The sequence below is a fragment of the Phascolarctos cinereus genome, unplaced genomic scaffold (assembly GCF_003287225.1).
Source record: "Phascolarctos cinereus isolate Bilbo 61053 unplaced genomic scaffold, phaCin_HiC Scaffold_726;HRSCAF=1367, whole genome shotgun sequence".
Taxonomy (NCBI): domain Eukaryota; kingdom Metazoa; phylum Chordata; class Mammalia; order Diprotodontia; family Phascolarctidae; genus Phascolarctos; species Phascolarctos cinereus.
In genome coordinates, this window is record NW_027556098.1 from 313860473 (window position 1) to 313880719 (window position 20247).

The window sequence follows — 20247 nt, forward strand, 5'->3', positions numbered from 1 at the left end:
AGTGCTAGTGCTAGTGCTGGTAGTAGTAGCAGCAGCAGCATAATAGTAGTAATCACCATCACTGTTGTCATCCATGCCCGGCCACCCTCTTTCAGCAGGTTCCTTCCACTCTCTGGGCCTTGTTCCCTGTCACTCCCCACCTCTACCACCATGTGTAAGATGAAGAGGTTGGATAGGTGATCTCTAAGGGCTCTTCCAGCTTTGAAACTGTTCTTGGGATCATGGGAATTAGATCTGGAGGGGACTCCAAGCTCATCTAGTCCAACCATGTGATTTTACAGAAGAGAAAACCGAGGCTCGAGGAGGGGAAAATGACTTGCCTAAAAGTCAGAAAGGCATTAAGCCCCGGAGGTGGGATTTGAATCCAGGTCCTTATGCTCCAGACATTGTACTCTTCTAAAAGCTCTTCCAGCTCTGTCATTAGGAGGTTTATTCTGGCTCTTATCTTCTATGCTCTGTCTTCTGAGAGCCATGAAGATGCTGAGGGACTGTGGGTGTCTGTTCTTCATTCAGAGCTAGAAGGGTTCTCAGCACCCAGAACACAGTGCCCTGCACACAGTAGGTGCTTTTTAAAAAGAGATGAATGAATGGTTAAAGCAAGAAACCAACACACACACGCACACACACTCACACTCACACAGGGCTTAAATTCAAACCACATGTACCCAGCCTCGCTGAGATTTGCCTGCCTGACCTTGGCCCTGGACTTTTGCAGTACTGTCCTCTGCTGCCCCTTCTGGCCACTGTGGGAAGAGGGTTCTTTTAGCTCCAGCTGCAAGAGCTCACTCCCCTCCTCCTCCCTCCATCTCAGAATTTAAATGGAGAGAGGGGTCATTCGTCCTCTCTCAGTCTCCAGACAGAACAAGTTCCTGAACTGTTTAGAGAAGAGGAGGGATTCACACACACACTTTCTCTCTGTGTGTCTCTCTCTGTCTCTATCTCTCCGTGTTTCTATCTCTCTCTCTCTCTCATACACACACACACACACACACACACACACACACAAACCTACTCACATACTCACAACCACACACGCGCAAAGCCTCACAGAATTTCAGATCTAGCATAGACTGGGTCCGTTCCCTTCGGTGGGAATACTGGGAAGAGTCCCAAGTTGAAAGGTAGAAGACCTCTACTCAAGTCTTGACGTGACCACGTGCTAGCCATACGACCCTGAGAAAATGGCATCTCTCCTTTGGACCTCAGTTTCCTGACTGGTAAAACAAGGGGGCTGCATTAGCTGGTCTCTAAGATCCATTCCAGTTTTTAAATTATATGACTTTACAGAAAGGGACACTGAGGCCTTGCAAGAAGGGGCTCTCTCGGAGCCATGGAGTTACAGCTGAGCCAGTCTCAGGGACTCAGGCTGTGGGGGTCTCCTCCCCCACTCTGAAAGCCCTAAATCCAGCTCTGCTGGCACCCTCTGGAAGTTTGGGGGAGGTCCCCAGGGGAGGCATCCTCCTTGCCCCAGGCTGGGCTGGCCTCCCCTGCAGCCTATTTATAGGCCCCTCTCTCTCTCTCTTTCTGCCTCCAGAGGACATCCTGTTCCCAAACCCTGATTACACCCACCCTCAGCTCCTCCTCAGAGAATCAAAGGCCAGCTCTTTAAAAACTCCCACATTCCCTCGGCCACCCTCCCCAAATCCCCCCCAACAAACTCCAGGGAGGAGCCCCAGACTTCCGTCTGGGTCTTAAGGTGGTACCAGACATGGATAAGAGGAAAGTGCCCGAGACCAGGAGCCTAGATACCTGTGTCTGAGGTCTGTTTCTGAAACTAGCTGGACAACCCCAGGCAATCACTGCCACGTACTGATTCTCAGCTTCCTCCTCTAAAACCAATTGATGGGATTCAGTAGTCTCAGAGGTTCATCTTCACCTCCCTGCGTGGGCATCAGCAAGGCATGTACCAAGACGGTGCAATGGATAGGGCACTGGGCCTAGAGTCAGGAAGATCTGGGTTCAAATCTGGCCTCAGATATTTATATTAGCTTGTGACCCTGTTTGCCTCGGTTTCCTCACCTGTAAAATAGGGATAATGACAGCACCTACGTCCCAGAGTTGTTGTGAGGATGAAATGAGATAAGACTTGTAAAGCCCTTACCACAGTTCCTGGTACCTGGTAGGTACTGTATAAATGTTAGCTATTATAATTATTGCTGTATCACCCTGGGCCAATCAGTTGCCCTTTCTGAACCTCAACTCATCATTCAGCAAACCTCTTGGAAGACTCAGTTTCCCGCTCTGGGACCCATTCAGATTCAACCCACCCCATGCACTGGGGGAAAGCTTCCAAACTGGAAAGCTGAGAACATTCATATGATTCTGTTTCTGGATCCTTTCCCAGGACCAGTCACTGCTCTGACCTGACCCTTTCTATCCCTCCTCGTAGAACCCTAAACTGAGTTCTAGGAGGAAATATTTTAGGGGAAGAACCATGCCCCCGAGCTCTAGTAGTGATAGCCTCTCCAAACTGGGAGGACTCACAGAGGGCATCAGATACAACTTTTACCCAGTTCAAGAATTCCCTAAGGGAATCATCCAGGCTCTATTTGGACGCCATCAAGGAGCTTATTACCTCTCCAGCTAACTTTTCCATTGTAAATCAACTCTGATTGTTGCAAAGTTCTTCCTTTATTGAACTCATGCTGTATTCCAGTTAAGGAGATAAAACTGTTAGAAAAGAGGCAGGAGTGTAGTGGAAAGAACCCTAAAATAGGATTTAAGAATCACATGTTCAAATATCAGCTTTTCTGCTTTGTGGCTTTAAGCAAGTCACTTCACTATACTGGTCCTCAGTTTCCCTCTCTGTAAAATGAAAGGATTGGACCAGATGCTGCTAAAGTCCTGTTAAGCTGGAGTGTTTTCTAGTGTGATGAATTATTCTCCTAAAACTTCTCCCTCCCTTCCCAGATCCAAGTTCTTGTTGGGGAGGAGCTAACCTGAGTAGCTTAGGTGAGGGGAAAGCTGGACTCAGACTGGAGACTGATCTTTACCTGGGTTATACCAGGGAAGGTGAGTCCTCTATTAGTCAGGGAGAAGGAGAGGGGTCAAAAAACCTGCATCTGTTGAACTCTGAAGGGGAATAGGTCTGAGGGAGTTCATGGGAGGCGTTTATGGAAAGATCAGCAGACTAGGAGGTAGAAGGCAGGGGATGGAGCAGCTTGGTGGCTCAATGGATAGAACACCATCCCTGATGTCAGGAGGACCTAAGTTCAAATATGGCCTCAGGCATTTGATACTTACTAGCTGTGTGACCCAGGGCAAGTCGCTTAAACCCATTGCCTAGACCCCCCCCCAAAAAAAGACCAGGGTTCAAGTCCCCTGTTCTGACACTCATTAGCTGTGTGACATCACTTCTCTGAACCTCTGTTTCTTTATCTGTAAAATGGGAGTGATATTATTTGCTCCACCTACCTAGTAGGGCTGTGAAGAGGACAGTGCCTGGTAAACCTTAAAATCCCATGGAAATAGGAACTCTTACTCTTATTGGGGGTCCCAACCCTGCTTCTGTTTGGGGCAACTGCCCTCATCTAGTCTCCTCGAGATCGAGGAGGGAGATGCTCAGCACATCCAGCTCCCTGTGTTCATGCTAGGGGTCAGTATATCCAGGATAACAAATATAACAAAACAAACATTTGTGAAGTATCTGCTATGTGCAGAGCACTAGCTTCAGTGCTGGGAGAGATAGCCAGTTTAGACAAGGCCTGGCCCATGCCCCATGGAGTTTAACATCTTGGAGTGGGGTGAGACATAAACACAGACAATTCAGTATACAATATTACATGATAACAGAGTTGAAAAAGAAAAGTTTTACATGGAGCCTGAGGGGAAAGGGCATTGTTTTTAGGAAACAGTCAGCGAAGGGATTCTCACCAAAGTTGCATATTTTTTGGCTACGTCTGCCCTGGTCTAGTCAATTAGTCAATAAATATTTATTAAGCTCCTACTATGTGCCAGACACTTTGCTAAGTGTTGAGGTTACAGGAAAAAAAAAAGGCAAAAAATAATCCCTGCACTCAAGGAGTTCACAGTCTGATGGCAAAGACAACGTGCAAGTGACTATGTCCTAACAAGCTCTATATAAGATAAGTCAGGGTCGTGGCGTGCGCAGCGGCCACACCCCATGCAAACTGTCATGGCAGACTGGCTAAACCATGTTAATGGCAACCAGCAGGCTCCAAGCCATCAGTGAGCTTGGGGAATGTCTACCCGAGCACTGGAACACTTCCATGAAGGCATCTGAAGCAGGTGCTATGGAGCTTCGTCAGGTACCCTGAGCCATCACCGGCCATCTTGACTTTTGTCTTACCACTGGACTTCCATGACTCTGGAAGAGAGAGAGGCCAGCGACTTCATGCAGCTCCGCCTCACTTAGATCCAATTTGCCCTCGAGTCAAGACGTCACCCATTGGTCCAAAAATGAAGGCTGAACAACAACAGTATAGGATAAACTGGAACTAATCGACAGGGCTCGGGAAAGGAGGTGGCGATGAGGAGGAAGGGCGTTCCAGGCATGGAGGCCAGCCGGGGCGTCTCTGGTGTGAGAAGCAGCAGGTGCCTCTGCATTGCGGAGTGTCTGACGCTCACCGTGTTCGTCTCTTCTCAATAAACTCCAGCGGCTTCCTATCCCTCCCCACCTCAGCCAGTCTCTTAGACTCCCTAGTGTCTTTCCAAGCTCAGCTCTGCTGCCGTCGCCTATAGGAGGCCTGTCCTTATCCCCCTCAGCCCTGCTGCTAGTGTCTCCCCACCCAAATTACTGTGTATTTACTTCATATGTATGGTGTGTATATTTGTTGTTTAGTCATTTTTTTCATTCTCATACTCTTCATGACCCCATTTGGGGTTTTCTTGGCAGTGATACTGGGGGGATTTGCCATTTCCTTCTCCAGCTCATTTTATAGATGAGGAAACTGAGGCAAACAGGATTAAATGACTTGCCCAGGGTCACACAGCTAGTAAGTGTCTGAGTTCAGATTTGAACTCAGAAAGTTGTATTTTCCCGGCTCCAGGTCAGGCACTCTATCCCCTGCGCCACCTAGCTGCCCCTAATATATTTTGTATAGATTGATATGTCTATGTTGGCTCACAGATTCAGAGCTAGAAGGGACCTCAGAGGGCATCTAGATCAAACCTATTATTTTATAGATGAGGGAACAGGGGCCCACAGAGGTTGTCTTGACCAGATAGTAAGTGGCAGATGTGGGATTTCAACTCTGGTCCTATAATTCCAGGAAGCAGCAAGGTGATGCCATAGTGCATAAAGCACCAGGCCTAGAGTCAGGAAGACTCATCTTCCTGAGTTCAAATCTCACCTCTGACACTTACTAGTTGTGTGACCCTGGGAAAATCATTTCACCCTGGTTGCCTCCATTTCCTCAACTGTAAAATGAGCTGGAGAAGGAAATTGTAAACCACTCCAGTGTCTTTGCCAAGAAAACCCCAAGTGGGGTCACAGAGAGTCAGACACATCTGAAAAACGGCTGAACAATAAACAACAAACCTGTAAGTCCAGACCGTTGTTCTTTCTATTATATCGATTCCTTGGAGGCAAGGACTGTTTCATTCTTGTCTTTGTAGTCTTGATGCTAAGCATAGTACCTGACTCACATAGTAGGTGCTTAATGAATGTTTATTGAATGATTAATTGATGAGGTGGTCCAGACAGATGCATGAGGGCCAATCTTATCCCCTTGTAAAGGTTCTTCATTGGAGCTCCCTGGGGAAATACTGTGGAACTTTCTGCTTTAATCCTTCTGTACGTCTGGCCAGAGCCATCTTCCCATAGCCCAGTTCTGACTCCATCTGTATCCTCCTCAGAATCCTTACATAGCTCCCCATGGTCCTAAAACCCAGCTTCCTCACCCTATCATTCAAGGCCCTGTTCATTTTGGTGACAACCTCATTCTCTAGGTTGTCTTCCCTTGGGCCCCTCTAGCTAAATTGTATGACTTGCCAGCTCCCACTTCCTCAACTCTACTTACATGATCCCCTATGTCTAGAAGGTCCTTCCCCCTCTCTCCTTCTTCTCTTATTAAAATCCTTCTTGTCCTTCATGACTCTGCTCAGCGAAGTCCTCCAGGAAGTCTTTGCCAATATCTGGCCCACAGCCTCCAGCCAGCTGGTCATTCAGATGATAGGCTCATGGTTCTAGAGATGGAAGGGACCTCAGAGGCCAACCCTTTCATTTTACAGATGAAGAAATTGAGGCCCGTAAAGATTAGGTAATTGTTACACATCAGAGGTAGGATTTGAACCCAAGCCCTCCACCTCCACTTGGTGCTCTTTCCAATGTACTGTATGCTCTCTGCTTTCTTTGAGCTCCCATATTCCTTTGCAAGCTTGCCCTACTCCCACTACAGAGATCATATCCTGCCTACATCACGGTCTGATCCCTCCACCAGTCCATAAGACCCCTGACGACATTCTAGACTTTACTTCTCCTTTGTTTCGACCCCTGGGTCCTCAGTCTGTGAACTCCAGAGGGAGAAATGGCTCAGGGGAAATTACTCGTCATGTTTGGAAGATGGGGTGAACCAGCCTCCCCCTCCCCAAAAGGAGAGAGAGAAAGTCTGGACCTGGGGTTAGTATGATGAATTTTCTGCTGTGATAAATTGATGGCACCCCCTCAGGTCCTCACTGGTTCTGGGTTCCACCTGTATGTGCCTGTGTGCATATTCATGTGCAAATGTAATTGTCTGTCTTTGTGGCCAGGTGGGTGGTGGGGCGATGGCAGCCAGTAGACATGAAGGTCACTACGTGTCATCCTGTCTCTTTATCTTTTTGTGTGTGAATACCTGTGTTGTATCTGTGCCTGTATCCTTGTCTTTCTGTATATGTCTGTGTGGGTGTGTATCTGGTATGTATTTTTATCCTTTTTGTGCATGTCTGAAGGTGCAGATCTGTAGCTACGTATATGCCTCTATATTTCTATCTCTCTGGATCTATCTGTGTATATCTCTCTCTTCTGTGTATGTCTATGGATGCGTGTGTCTGTATATTTGCATCTGTCCTTATCTTTCTCTGTATGTCTGTGGGGGTGGATGTGGGTGTGGATCTATGTGCATGTGTGTGTGTCTCTCATCCTATCCCAGGAAATTTCCCTGCCAGGCTCACCCAGACCCCTTGGTAGCCTTGGTTGCCATGGTGACAGCTCACGGACTGGGATCTTGCCTCATTAGTAAAGCAACAGGCTCTGGCTTGAGCACCTCCTCCTCCTCCCCACCCAGCTGAAGCCTCCCTGACTACCCTCCCCTTCCTCCCCCTAAGATATCTCTGGGCTTTCTCCAGCCCCTTGCTCCCACCTTCCCTTGAGCAGCTTCACCCGAGGTAGGTGGGCCAAGACCCTGGCCCCTTGAAATCCTTCATTCCCCCCAAGCTGTGGTCCCCAAGACTCCTAGAGAAGCAGAGAATCCCAGGATAAGGTGAGAAGTCATCAGATTCAGCCCTATTTAGACCTCAGAGGACAGATGCTCAGCAGCTCCTTTGGGAGCTCTGGCCCCAGTTCCATTTAATTTTTCTTCTCCCTGGTACGTGTCATAGACACATCTTCTGTCTCCTCTCTTGCCCAATGTGGCTCTGCCTGTCTCTGTTCATGCACCCTGCCTCCCAGGCCTGGGCCTCTTGTATTCCCCAAAGGGTGCTGTCACCCCCTGGAACTTCATTCCAAGCTCCTCTGTGCTTTCCTGCCCGGCTCAGGGTGCCTTCAGCTTCAGCTCAGCACTAGGCAGGGTCCCTTCTAGCTTGTCTCCATAGCCTAGGATGCACTGGGGGTGGGGGGAAGAAAAGAATTCTGCTGAAGGAGAAGAAAAAAAAGTGATCATAAAAATGCTTCCTCAGAGCTGATAATAAGAGAGTTCTGGGTTAACCGTTGTTCTGAGATTTAGTGCTTGGAGGATGGCAAAATTCTTTTCTCCTGAAGCCTTGGGAGAGAGAATCCTCCCCATTGAACAGATGAGAACACTGAGACCCTGAGAGACTAATTGAATTGTCCGTGATTACACACCCCTCATAGGTACTTGAGGTGAGATTCAAACACTAACTCCAGAACCAGCTTTTTATCTACAAGGCTGTGGAGGGGTAAGCTGCTGGCTTGGGACTTTTCCTTTATAGTTGGCTATTCTGCTGATTGGTTAGTGTGTTGATTTTTTTTTTATTGGATATTTTGGGGGATTATCTGGTTTTGAGGTTACTTTGAATTTGCTTTATCTAAATGTCTTGTATATACCTATACAAGGTATTATAAACATCTTATTCCAGTTTTAAGCTGTTGAAACATAAAAAGAAAAATAATGTACATATGTAGGGTGTCCCAAAAGTCTTAGTGCACTGTAAGCTGTTAAAGCTTAACTTCTGCTCAAAACATCAGTCAGAGGTCTGGCCCCCCTGCTGGGAAATGCAGGCCCAGGAAGCCAGGTCACATGAAGCTTCCTAGGTCCCATAGCTCAGAGGAACCTTAGTGTGCTGGGGAAAGAGGGGGATGAGGGTGGATGAGGAGCTCTGATTTTGCCCAAAAAAGGGGGAAAAGAAATCCTCTGTGTTCTAAGTACCAAAGGAAGTCCTTTCCTGCTGCTAAGGCCCAGGCCCAGGCCCACTAATCCTGAGAAAGCCAGTCAGAAGCCTCCTTTCTGTGCTCCACTGCCCCCGCCCAGAGGGGAAAAAGTCCAAGTGATGAAATTAAAGGGTCCAGAAAACCTACCTCCATTCAATCCACAAGCATTGGTTAAGTCCCTAGGGATAGACAAAAGTGAAAGTTACTTCTGACAGGCGTGCTAGAGTGGATATTTCATTTATTCATGGGATGCCTGGTGAGGCTTCATCGTTCCCATCATCTGTAAAATGGGAATAATTATACCTATAGTCCTGACCTTATAGATTTGTGGAGAGAACGAGTGAGGTGGATAATATATTTATTTATATAAAGTGCATAAACCTGTGGTTTCATGGGTCCAGGAGCACTCCGGTGAGGAAACTCTCTCTCCCAGTGCAGGTTGGCACCTTCTTTGCAGTTTATCATCTTAGAGCGTTGCTTAGAGCCCTCAGAGGTTAAGTGACTCACTTAAGGTCACACAGCCAGTGTATGTCAGAGGACTTGAACCCAGCTTCCTGACTCTGTGGCCATCTGTCTGTCCACTAGGCTGTACTATCCTTCTAACGTGCATCTATAACATGAAAAGTGCCACATAAAAGTCAGCTGGGCTTCTCTTTGCCATCCCCTTCATCACCACACCTATCCCCACTCCCTTATCTCGGCCATCCCCATCAGCCCTGTCGTCAGCAGGCAGTGGTGGCTGTGGGTGTCTAGCCCAAAAGTCAGAGCTGGAGATACAGATGAGCGGGGCATCTGCCTAAAGGGAGAGCAAATGTCCCAGTAGGGGTGAGATCTCTGACTCCCCACTGAACCCCAGCTCTTACCAGCTGAGTCACAAGCACAAGCCGAGGCTACCTGGAGGACTCGGCAAGAGTGAGGATGGCTACCTATAGCCCCTCCCCACTGCTAGGGGCACAGCTCAGAGCCAGTTTTCCTGGAAGGTGGGAGGTTTGGGATGCCCTCACACCATAAACACTGCCCAGTGGCTCTTGTTCGCAGTGGTGCTCAGTGAGTACGTGGATCTGTGTCTATTACTAGTAACATAACACAGGGCATCTGATGTGCTGCCCTGTCCCATTTTTTAGAGTTGTCTCCTAGGGGGTCCTTGCATGAAAAAGCATGTCTGTGTGTAAGCATACCGTCTTGAAAAATCAATAGCTAGGTTACCTCACCTCTCTTGGTCTCAATTTTCTCTATCTGTAAAATGGGAATGATACCCCTCACACAACCTCCCTTGCAAGACTGTTGGAAGGAAGGTGCTTTACAAACTAGAGAGGGCCATTAAAATAGGAGTTACTATGATCATTATTGCTATTATTATTACTGATAATACTGATATTATTACTGAAATACTGATTGTTACTGATACTGATTACACTGATCTGTTCACACTTTCTTGTATACATAAATAAAGATGTGTCTGTGTGAGTATATTTACCCACAAAGGCAGGGAGGCTTGGGCTAGATTGCAGGGTTGGGAACCTGAGGCCTTCAGGCCATATGCAACCCTCTAGTTCATCAAATGTGGGCCTTTGAGATTCAGTCAAAAGGCCGCACTTGAGGAACTAGAGAGCCACACATGTGGCCTCAAGGCCTCAGGTTACCTACCCCCTGGCCACTAGAAGGTAGGAGACCTGAGTTGGGAGTCCAGACTCTGAACACTATGACCTTCCACCTCTTGAGGTCTCAGTTTCCCTTTTTGTAGAATGGAGCTAGTGATCCAAGCTCCGCCTCCTTCCCAGGGCTGGGGTGAGGATCCAAAGAAATAGTAACTAGGATATATCTTGTCTGGTACCATATTGATGTGAATTATTTTTCCTAGACAGACCTGAGGGCAGGGACCAAGTCTACCTTACCCTTGATTCTCCTCCATTGCCCTGAATAAGGGATTAATAAATGTTTGTTGAATGAATTAATTATTTTATATGTATGTGTGTGTTTGTGAGCCTAATTTGGAATTCATATGTTCCCTCTACATATGTTTATCAGTAAATTGTGGGACTGTGTGAACCCATGTGACTGTATCTACCTGAATATGTCCATGAGAGCTTATGTGGATTCAGTACACATATTCACATACATGTATGTGAATATGTGTATTTACATCTTCGTCCCCGAATATACCCATGTGGACATGTGTGGACGTGTATGAATGTGTCTGGTTTTGCATACATGCGTTTGTGTGTTGATCAACTTGTGGGTCACATTTGTATGGCCTGCTAAGGACACAAATGAGAACATGTATGATTGATTCTCAGTCTACATATACCTGTGTGTATCTGCATATCCCTCCCTGCCTGTGCCAACAAGTGTATGGGTGACCTGTGTGTGCTATATGTGAATGTGCCAGTGAGTACATGTATAGCATATACATGTGTGTGCCCCTACATGGGCAGGTACATCTCTCCAAGGGCATGCAGCTGAGTGACTCCAAATGTAAATCAATCTTCCTGTATGTGTGTGTGTGTGTGTGTGTGTGTGTGTGTGTGAGAGAGAGAGAGAGAGAGAGAGAGAGAGAGAGAGAGAGAGAGAGAGAGAGAGAGAGAGAGGGAAGAGGGGAGGGTGAGGGGCCTCCTCCCAGCCCCCGCGCCTGCAGCTCCCCCCCATCCCTCCCCCTCCAGAGCTGCGCCTGCTCAGCCTGATGCCTGGCTCAGCTCGGCTCAGCTTCCCCTGACAGCCAGCGGCAGGCAGGCGGCCGCCGGCCCAGGCAGAGACCAGGCGGCAGCAAGGGGCCCAGGCTCTAGACACTGCCTCCCTCCCTTCATCCATCCCTCCTGGCCCTCGCCCCTGGCCCCCAGGCCCATGCTGCAGATGGTGAAGACCCTGGCCCAGTTCACCATCGCCCTGGAGGACATGCGGGAGATGGGCGATGGCGAGCAGCCCGGACTAGGGATGGGGACAGGGATGGGGCCAGGCCCGAGTGGCCTGCCAGGGCCGAGCAGTGGAGGCAGCAATGAGGTGACAGGGCTGGGGGGTTGGGGTTTTTAGGGGCAGGACACTAGGGGATGGAGTGGGGAAGGACAGGTCATCTCTCGTCTGAGGGGCCAAGTTATGAATGAGAGGGCAGTTCTGGGGCTGAGAGTGTCTTTACTCGGGGCTCTGGGTTCTCTGGAACATGTGTATGTGTATCTGAGGGATCCTGACCTGGAACTCAGGACTGGGAGGTATCTGCAAGGGGGGCTTTGGGCTCTAGAATGGGTTTGGGAGGCTGTGACCTAGGACTCTGAGTTCTTAGGTGTGTTTATTGGGGGAGGGGTATGATCAAGGCCTCTGAGTTCTTTAGGTAAGTATTGGGGGGGGCCTATAACTTGTGTCTCTGAGTTATTGGATATGGGTCTCTGAACTGGGACTGAGTTCTTGTGTGTGTGTGTTTGGAGATCTCCGACCTGAAACTCTGGGATGTGTGTCTGGGAGGTGGGGGTGGGTGGAGATGTTAGAGGTCTCTGGCCTGAGACTGTGGCATCTGTGTCTTGGAAGGTTGCTTGGGATTTCTGACCTAGGACTCTGGGATCTGTGTCTATGATGAGGGGTATTAAGGGTCTCTGGCCTAGAACTCTGGTCTCTCTGGCTATGGTGGGAGTTGTTTGGGGTCTCTGAACTGGGATTCTGGGATCTGTGTCTATAGGAGGGGTATTTGGGGTCTCTGGCATGGGACTCTGGACTCTAAGGAGTATTTGGAGGCCTCTGACCAAGGGCTCTGCTATCTGTGGCCTTGGGAGAGAAAGTGGTCTGTAATCCTCTCTGGCAAAAGACTGGCCTAAGGACTAAGGGTTTTACATTCTTAGGGCTTCTCCCATATGAGGGATCCAGTATCTGAGGCCTGAGATCTGGTGTCTGTGATTGGAAAGACTCTTTGATCTTGGGGTTTCTTAGGCCAGGAGCCTGTTATCTGAGAAGCCCTCTGGTAGGGAGGCCTGGAGTTGGGTGAGTATCCTCATTCCAAGGGGTCCAAGTTCAACAGCAGTTCAGCTGGGAAGTCCGTTATTGCGGGTATCTGAAATGTTAGGCATCAAGGTCTCTGAGGCGTTTGATCCTGGACCTTGGGATATCGATAACCTTCTAGAAGGCTCCAATCTGAGAGTGTCTCCAAGGGGAGTTCTGTGACTTTAAGAATGTCTTATGATGTGTGTACAGGGTACAGATGGGTAGGGAGGTCTATAATCCTAAGGGTTCTGGATCGAGGATGTTTACTAGGCCAGGAGGGCCTCTGAGACTTGATTTGGAAGTGCCTCTGACAGGGATGGGAGATGTCTGTAAAATGTCTATGACCTGAGACCTCATTTCTTCTATCTGAACCTCATCTTACTCATCGGTGAAACAAGAAAGAAAAGACTTACAATCTATGCTCCTTAGGGCTGTTGGGAGGAAAGCCACTTGTGAGCCTTATAGGACTATAGACATAGGAGCTGTTGTTATTGGTATGTTATATCACAATATCGGGGTGGGGAGAGCTGGGGGTATCTGACCTCACAATGTGTGTGTGGGGGGGTGATAGTTGTGACTTCACACTATCTCTGGGGGGCTAGAAGTAAGATTATATATGAGCTCATGGGGTCCCTCAAATGCTGGGGTATTGGGAGCTCACAGTGTTTCTAGAAGTCTAGTTTTAGAGGTTTTGGGGGTCTCAAGGTACCTCCCAAGGGCTAGGTTCGTATAATTTCACAGTGTCTCTGTGGGACTGGAGTATTTGTGACTTCACTCCCTAGACAGACTGAGAATGTCTGTGACCTCGGTATCTGTGGAGAGCTAGGTCCAGAGGTATCTCAGACCTCAAATGACTTCTAGGGTGGCTAGTTCTGGGGACACTTGTGATCTCACAGTGTCCATTGGGGACTGGAGTACTTGTGACCTCACAGTATCTTGGGGGGCAGGGGTTAAACTGGAGTATTTGTGATCTCAACATCTCTGGAGGGCTAAGTCCCCAGGTGTCTGGCGTCATGGTGCCTCTGGAGCGGCTAGATCCGGTGACATTTAAGCCTTCATAGTGCCCCTGGGAGAGCTGGATCTGGGGGTGTCTGTATCTCCTGTCTCTGTATATACATCTCTCTGCTTCTCTGCCCCCAGCTTGTTTTGTCTCCGTGGCGATGTGTAACAGTATTCTGCACCTCTTTTTGTCTTTGTACGTATCTCTCACTGTCTCTGCGTCTCTGTCCCTGTTTCTTTCTGGGCCCTTTTCCCTGTCTGTGTGTATCTCTAGCTGTGTTTCCATCTCTGGGCATCTATGTCTCAGCTTTTCTATGCCTTTGTGTCTTTGTCTCTTGCCTTGCATCTCTCTCTGTCTCTTGGGGTCCTCCTCCCTGTCTGTGTATATCTTTCTGGGTGTCTCTGCTTCCGTGTACATGCCAGGGTCTCTGAATCCCCAATACATGAGATTCAGGTTCCAAGGTTTAGATTCCCATGACAGGAAGCCCTCTAGGGCAGACCAGGGAGGCCTCTGGAGGATTGGGATGGGAGAAAAGAAGGCTGAAAGCAGCATGTTGTGGAAGAAAGAGGCTTGGCTTTGGAGTCCAAAGATCTCTTCTCCATGACATAATTTGACCGTCAACTCTGCCATTTACTTGCTATGTGACCCTGTGCAAGGCTCTTCTCTCTGGGCCTCCTATGGACCCGATGATCTTTAGACCCACCCATCCCCAATCTTCTGATCTCATGAAGAGACACACAACTGAGTTCTCTTACAGGTGTTCCCAATACAACCTTGTCCCTTGCCCACCTAGTTCCATACACACATACCCCTACCCCCGTCCTCCCTTTCTCCAGGGAAGAATGCTCCTTTCCCCAGTACATGACACAGGGGACAGGCCTGGCAGCTTTTGGGGAGAGTCCCTTTTAAAAGGCACTTAGTGGATACCATTCAGTTTGGGGATCAGAAACTCCAGCAGGGCAGTATGGTTCTTCAGGCACAAAGGATGGCAATGGGGCAAGACAAGAGGAAATGATCCCCTGATTGACATCAGGAAGAATTCAAGCTAGATTCCAGCGGGGAGACTTCTTAGACTTTTCTGAGAAGGTCAACCAGAGGAGGCTATGAAAACAGCTTTCCTGGGCCGGTAGGTGTAAGATGTCATCATCCAGCCCGGCCCAAGAGGCAGGAGGATGGCTCTGCTGGCTGTGGAATGGCTTATGACCCAACTGATGACAGCCAGTTTCTCCTGGAGTCTAGGCAGACAGACAGACAGACACACATCCCGGGTTCTTAAACATCACTGCCTCAGCCCCATGTGAGAGGCAATGTGATGTAGTCAACAGAGAATTAAACTTGGAGCCAGGAAGACCTGAGTTCAGATTATTCTGTCTTAATCATAGTGTGACCCTGGACACATCACTTATCCTCTCTGGGACTCAGTTTCCTCATCTGTAAAATGAAAAGGTTGGAACTGATGATCTCTAAAGCCCCTCCCTTCCAGCTCTCAGTCTGTGCCTCCTATCATCTCTACGTAACAAGCAGCAGTTTGGGGTCCAGATTAGCCCAAAGCATTTTTACTTGGTTGGGACAGTGAGTCTGGCCAGTAGATAACAAGGCAAAGGAGGCAAGAGTGTTGTATTGCCTGAGTTAACCCCCGTCCCACCACGCTGGAGTTGGAAGGGTCGAGTTGTTGGGCTCTCCCTACTGTGAAGCCTAGTTCTGTCTGGGAAAATGAGACTCAGTTGTAAGAAGGTCAGCTGCCACAGTCAGGGCTCGGTCAGTGCCTAGAGAGAGACCGAGTTAGAGCTTCCAGAGCTCAGAGGATGAGAAGTCATTGTGGCCTAGAGCAATCAGGAAGCAGACAGTGGGCAATAGAGTAGAATGAACACTATTTGGAGGCAGAGGCTGGATTTGAGTCTTGGCTCTGCTGCTCAACTCCTCTGGCCCTGCCCTCTTCTGGGCCTCAGTTTTCTCTCCTGAAAATTAAGAGATTATAATCCATTCAGTAGTATCAAACTTAAATAGGAACAGGGACCACTAATTCATTCATAAGATTCCTTAGGACCACCTGTTGGTTTAGCAAATCAATTGATTTACTAAAATGTAATATTATTTATGTTTTGTTATATTTTTATTATTTTGGTAAACGTTTGCTAATTGCATTCTACTCTGGCTCAGGCAGTGTCGTGGCCCACTGGCCATGTTTGACACCTCTGCCCTAGGTGATGTCTTGGGTCCCTCCCAGCTCTGACATCTTGTGATCCTAGCACCTAGCAGTCAGTGTCCTGCGCAGACCACGTATTCCATTCTGGGCTCACCTTTTTGGAAGGATGTTGCCAAGCTGAGGAGTGTCCAGAGGATACAGAATGGTCTGGAGAGCAGGTCACAGTGTAAGTGGGTTGAAAGAACTAGGAATGTTTATTCTGGAGAAGAAGAGACGTGTAGGTTACAGGGGAGAGCAGACTTAATAGCTTGTCTTTAGGTGTTTTAAGGGAGAGATTAGGCTTTTTTGTTTGACTGGGGAGTGTAGAACCAGGAGCCTTAAGTGGAAGTTGCCAAGAGTCAGATTTTGATTTGATGAAGGAAAAACTTCACAAAGAGAGTTGTCCCAAAGGCTGCCTAAGCAAGCAGTGAGTTCCCCATCACTAAAAGTCTCCAAGAGGACGCTGGATGTCCATTTCTTGGGGATGTAGAAGAAGGAACTACTACTCCGATGGATGATGGACAAGATACCCCTGAGGTTCCTTCCAGCTCTGAGATTCTAGGGTTCCAGGATCCTGGGAACTAGACCGCACAAAGGTCATCATGATATAGTGGGGAGTGGGGTGGGATGGAAACCTGGGCAGATCAGAAGATCTAGATTCTTGACTCTTAAACCTGATACTTACTATCTCTGTTATTCTGGGAACGTCACCTTACTACTTTGAGCCTCAGTCTCCCAATCTATAAAATCAGCATAATAATACGTGCACTGCCTATCTCAAAAATCTATTGCATCAAATTGCTTACTGTCTCAGAAGGGAAGAGAGGGGAGGGGAGGGAGAGAGGGAGAGAATTTGGAATTTAAAAAAAACCCTTTTTTAATGAATGTTAAAAAATTGTTTTACATGTAATTGGGAAAAAATAATAAAATGTTATTTTTAAAAGGCTATTGCAAAGCTGAGATTAAAGGAGGCATATATACATAACATTAACTGTCATCATCCTCCTTCTCATCCTCATTCTCCTTCCCATCATCATCATTGCTTCATCTGGACCAGGCTGGATTCTGTAAGTCTCCTGTGTACCCATAATGTACCACCCTACAAAATTTATGTCCTCATCATGTACATAGGGTAAAGATGGTTCTTGCACCTAGCGAGGATACACAAGAACCCAGGAGGAATAGGGAAGAAGTAACAGAGGAAGGAGAGTGGTTCAAAGGACTGAGCCAAAGGGGAACTCTCCCCCCACCCCTAGTCCTGAGCAATAGCATTGATGAAAACAAGGATCCCCATAATGAAGTCTTACCCTCTCCCCTTCTCTCTCTCTTCTCTCTCTCTCTCTCTCTCTCTCTCTCTCTCTCTCTCTCTCTCTCTCTCCTAGGACATGAGAAAACATGTCATCATGACACTATTGGACACAGAACAGTCATATGTGGAGTCTCTTCGGACACTGATGCAGGTGAGGGGCCCAGGGACAGGGCAAGGGACTCTGTTGTTTATCCACTCTGTCTTAGGTAAGAGTACCCACATCCCTCCTACCACCCCTATGTCCTGATGTGTAAGAGTATAACTCTGGCCTTCCCTGACCTAAGGGGCAGGCAGGATTAAAGGGAGAAAAATTGGGGATTGGGGTGGAAATGAGGGAGAGTGTTTGTATGTCTTTCCTTTGGAGAAATTGGAAAATAGAATAATATCTTTGTCCGTCCAGTGGAGAAAAGGGGATTGGGATGTTTTGTGTGTATCTTTCCATTGGATAAATGGGGGGATGGAATGGTGTATGTCTTTCCACTGGAGATATGGGAAAGAGAGTCTGTGTCTTTCCAATGGAAAAATACTGAAGTGGAATGGTGTGTGTGTCTAGTTTCTATTGGAAAAATAGGGAAGCGAGATGGTTTTTCCACAGATCTAAACAGAATCACAAAACTTCAGAATGGGAAGAGATCTCAGTGCTTATCTAGTACAACCCACACCCCAAAGCAGGCCAAGGCAGGGCACATAAGAGGGGAGCACAGGGCAGTGGGGAAAGCATGGACCCTGGCCTCTGGACAATTCTACCCCTGACCCGACACTTCCTATCTGTGTAATAGCAGGCCTCGGTTTCCTCATCTATAAAATGAGACAGTTGGGCTTGAGGCCTCTGAGGCCCCTCCTAGATCAGAATCCATGATCCTGTGAACCTGTTTCCTCATTTATAGAATGGCAGCGATAATTGTCACCTTCTCTATGGACTAGGTTGTTGTGAAGAAAGGGATTTGTAATCCTTAAAGGACTCTGAAAAGTGTAGACTCCCAAGTGATTAATAGAAGTAAAGATGGTTACAATGCCTGCCCTGGTTTAGTTAGAAAGTCAATAGAGCCCACAGCTACTCAGCAGGCCCCTAATGATGGGGCCTCATAGCACCCTGCCCCCACCTTCCCCTCTGCTTGTGCATTAGGTAACTGAGACCCAGTAGATTAAGTGACTTTTCCAAGAGCTTTCAAATGGTAAGTAGCAGAACCAGGATTCAAAACATATCAGGAGTAGATGCTGCCAGAAGGCAAGGGCCATCTCTTTCAGTAGGTGCTTAATTAATGCTTCTCCCCTGGCCTTGTCCCCCATTCCCATAGTAGCTGAATAATCAGGTAAGAGCAGAGAGAAGTCCTATAAGTGCTTTCCTTCCACAATAGCCTAGTGTAGACGATGGAAGCCAGAAGACCTAATTCTGCTACTAGACAGATGTGTGACCTAAGGCTGGTCTACACTTGGGGCAGCCAGGTGATGCAGTGGATAGAGTGCTGGGCCTGAATTCAGGAAGACTCCTGAGTTCAAATCAGGCCTCAGACAACTACCGGCTGAGTGATTCTGGGCAAGTCACTTAACCCTGTTTGCCTCGGTTTCCTCGTGTGTAAAATGAGCTAGAGGAGGAAAGGGCAGACCACTTCAGTATCTCTGACAAGAAAACCCCAAGAGACAGACATGACTGCACAGCAACAAAGCGCCACAGCATGAGTTACCAATGGATTCTGGCCAAGAATCATTAGATATACATGCCCTGCAAACCAGTGCTGTCAAACCCAAATAGAAATGCATTCAGTCATTTTTCAGTCCTGTCCAGCTCTCTGTGACCCCGTTTGGGGTCTTCTCGACAAAGATACTGGAGTGGTTTGCCATTTCCTTCTCTGGCTCATTTTACAGATGAGGAATTGAGGCAAACAAGCACTTTGCCAGGGTCACCCAGCTAGTAAGTGTCTGAGGCCAGATTTGAACTCAGGAAGATGAGTCTTCTTAACTGCAGGCCCAGTGCTCTATTCCCTGCACCAGCTAGAAAGGCATATGGACTTAGAAAACCACAAATCAACATTATCTATGTTGTATTATATTTTTATTCATTTTGTTCAACATTTCTCAATTACATTTAATATGGTAGAGGCTGCACTTGGAAGTAGCCTTAAGTTTGGCACCTCTGATGTAGTATGCCCCCATCATTTTACAGAGAAGGAAACTGAGGCCCACAGAGGTAAGATGATTTATATAAGAGCCGGTAAATAGCAGAGCCAGCATCCTCACCTAGATTCTCTTCCTCTGAATTCGGGGACCTTTCTGCAGCGTCATGAACCCAGGTCTCTGACTCCTATCCCAGGACTTTTTCTCTTGCCCTTTATAAGTATCTCCTAGTGTCAAAACTAGAACCCAGGTCTCCCGGCTTCTACAGTGAAGCTCTGTTTAAATCAACATGGGCTTCCTGCAGCTCTTTGTGTGCAGGCCTGGGCCTGGGGCTGGGGAGGCAGCATCAGAGGCACTCACTATAGGATCGGAGCTGGAAGGGACCTTAGGGCTTGTCTCGTCTAACCCCATCATTTTACACTGAGGCACTCAGAGAGAGGTGCCCGGGGCCACCCAACTAGTAACTGACAGCTCAACTTTGACTCCAAATCCAGGCCTCTTTCCACTGCGCCTTGATGCTGTCTTCAAGAACAGAGGAAGAGCAGCCCAGGCCCTGCAACTCGGGGAGTCCCCAGTCTAGCCAGGGAAGAGGACACATCCCTCTGAGGAGGTGATGTTGTGGTGGGCAGCTCCGCCAATAGGCCCAGCCCCCTAGGAAAGACTTCCTGCAAGAGGTGCAGGTTAAGCTTGAGACATCACTGCACTGCATAAAAAGGATTGCATTTGGTGGCAGAAGGCCTGAGTTCAAATCTGTGCCTTTCCATTCACAAGCTGCGAGACCTCCACCCAGCCCCTTCCCCAGCCGGGGCCTGGAAAATGAGGGGGCTGGATTTGAGGGCCTCTGAGGGCCCTTCCTAGCTTTGAGGCCAATGGTCCTCTAAGCCTGTTCTCCAAAATCGGATTGGGTTTTGTGTATTCAGATGCTGAGGTAGATCAATCAATCAGAAAGCCTTCGCTCAGCCCTGGAGATAGAAAAGCAAAAGTGAAAGAGTTCCTGCCTTCAGGGAGTTTACTTTCTAAAGGGGACGTTGACTGCATACACAGTAACTATGCTAATGAAGCCGCACTTACACAGCCTCTAGGCAGCTGGGTGGTGAAGTGCTTTGAGCGCTGGTTTTAGAATCAGA

The 20247-nt window shown here is 48.0% G+C and overlaps 1 protein-coding gene and 1 long non-coding RNA gene across 3 annotated transcripts in view; one reads left to right on the forward strand and one right to left on the reverse strand.

The window, feature by feature from the left end:
• The window catches only part of ARHGEF17 (Rho guanine nucleotide exchange factor 17), a 161037-nt gene that overhangs the window by 91752 nt on the left and 49038 nt on the right, over positions 1-20247 (forward strand). For both annotated transcript variants that reach the window (XM_078156901.1, XM_078156902.1), the window contains exon 2: positions 17079-17156. In XM_078156901.1, coding sequence (XP_078013027.1) covers positions 17079-17156 — 78 coding nt within the window. The remainder of the gene's footprint in view (positions 1-17078; positions 17157-20247) is intronic.
• Positions 7464-12979, reverse strand: LOC144458209 (uncharacterized). The gene is made up of 3 exons (XR_013487777.1): positions 12925-12979; positions 8696-8727; positions 7464-7789 (listed from the first exon to the last, which is right to left on the reverse strand). It is a non-coding gene; the product is annotated as an uncharacterized LOC144458209 (long non-coding RNA).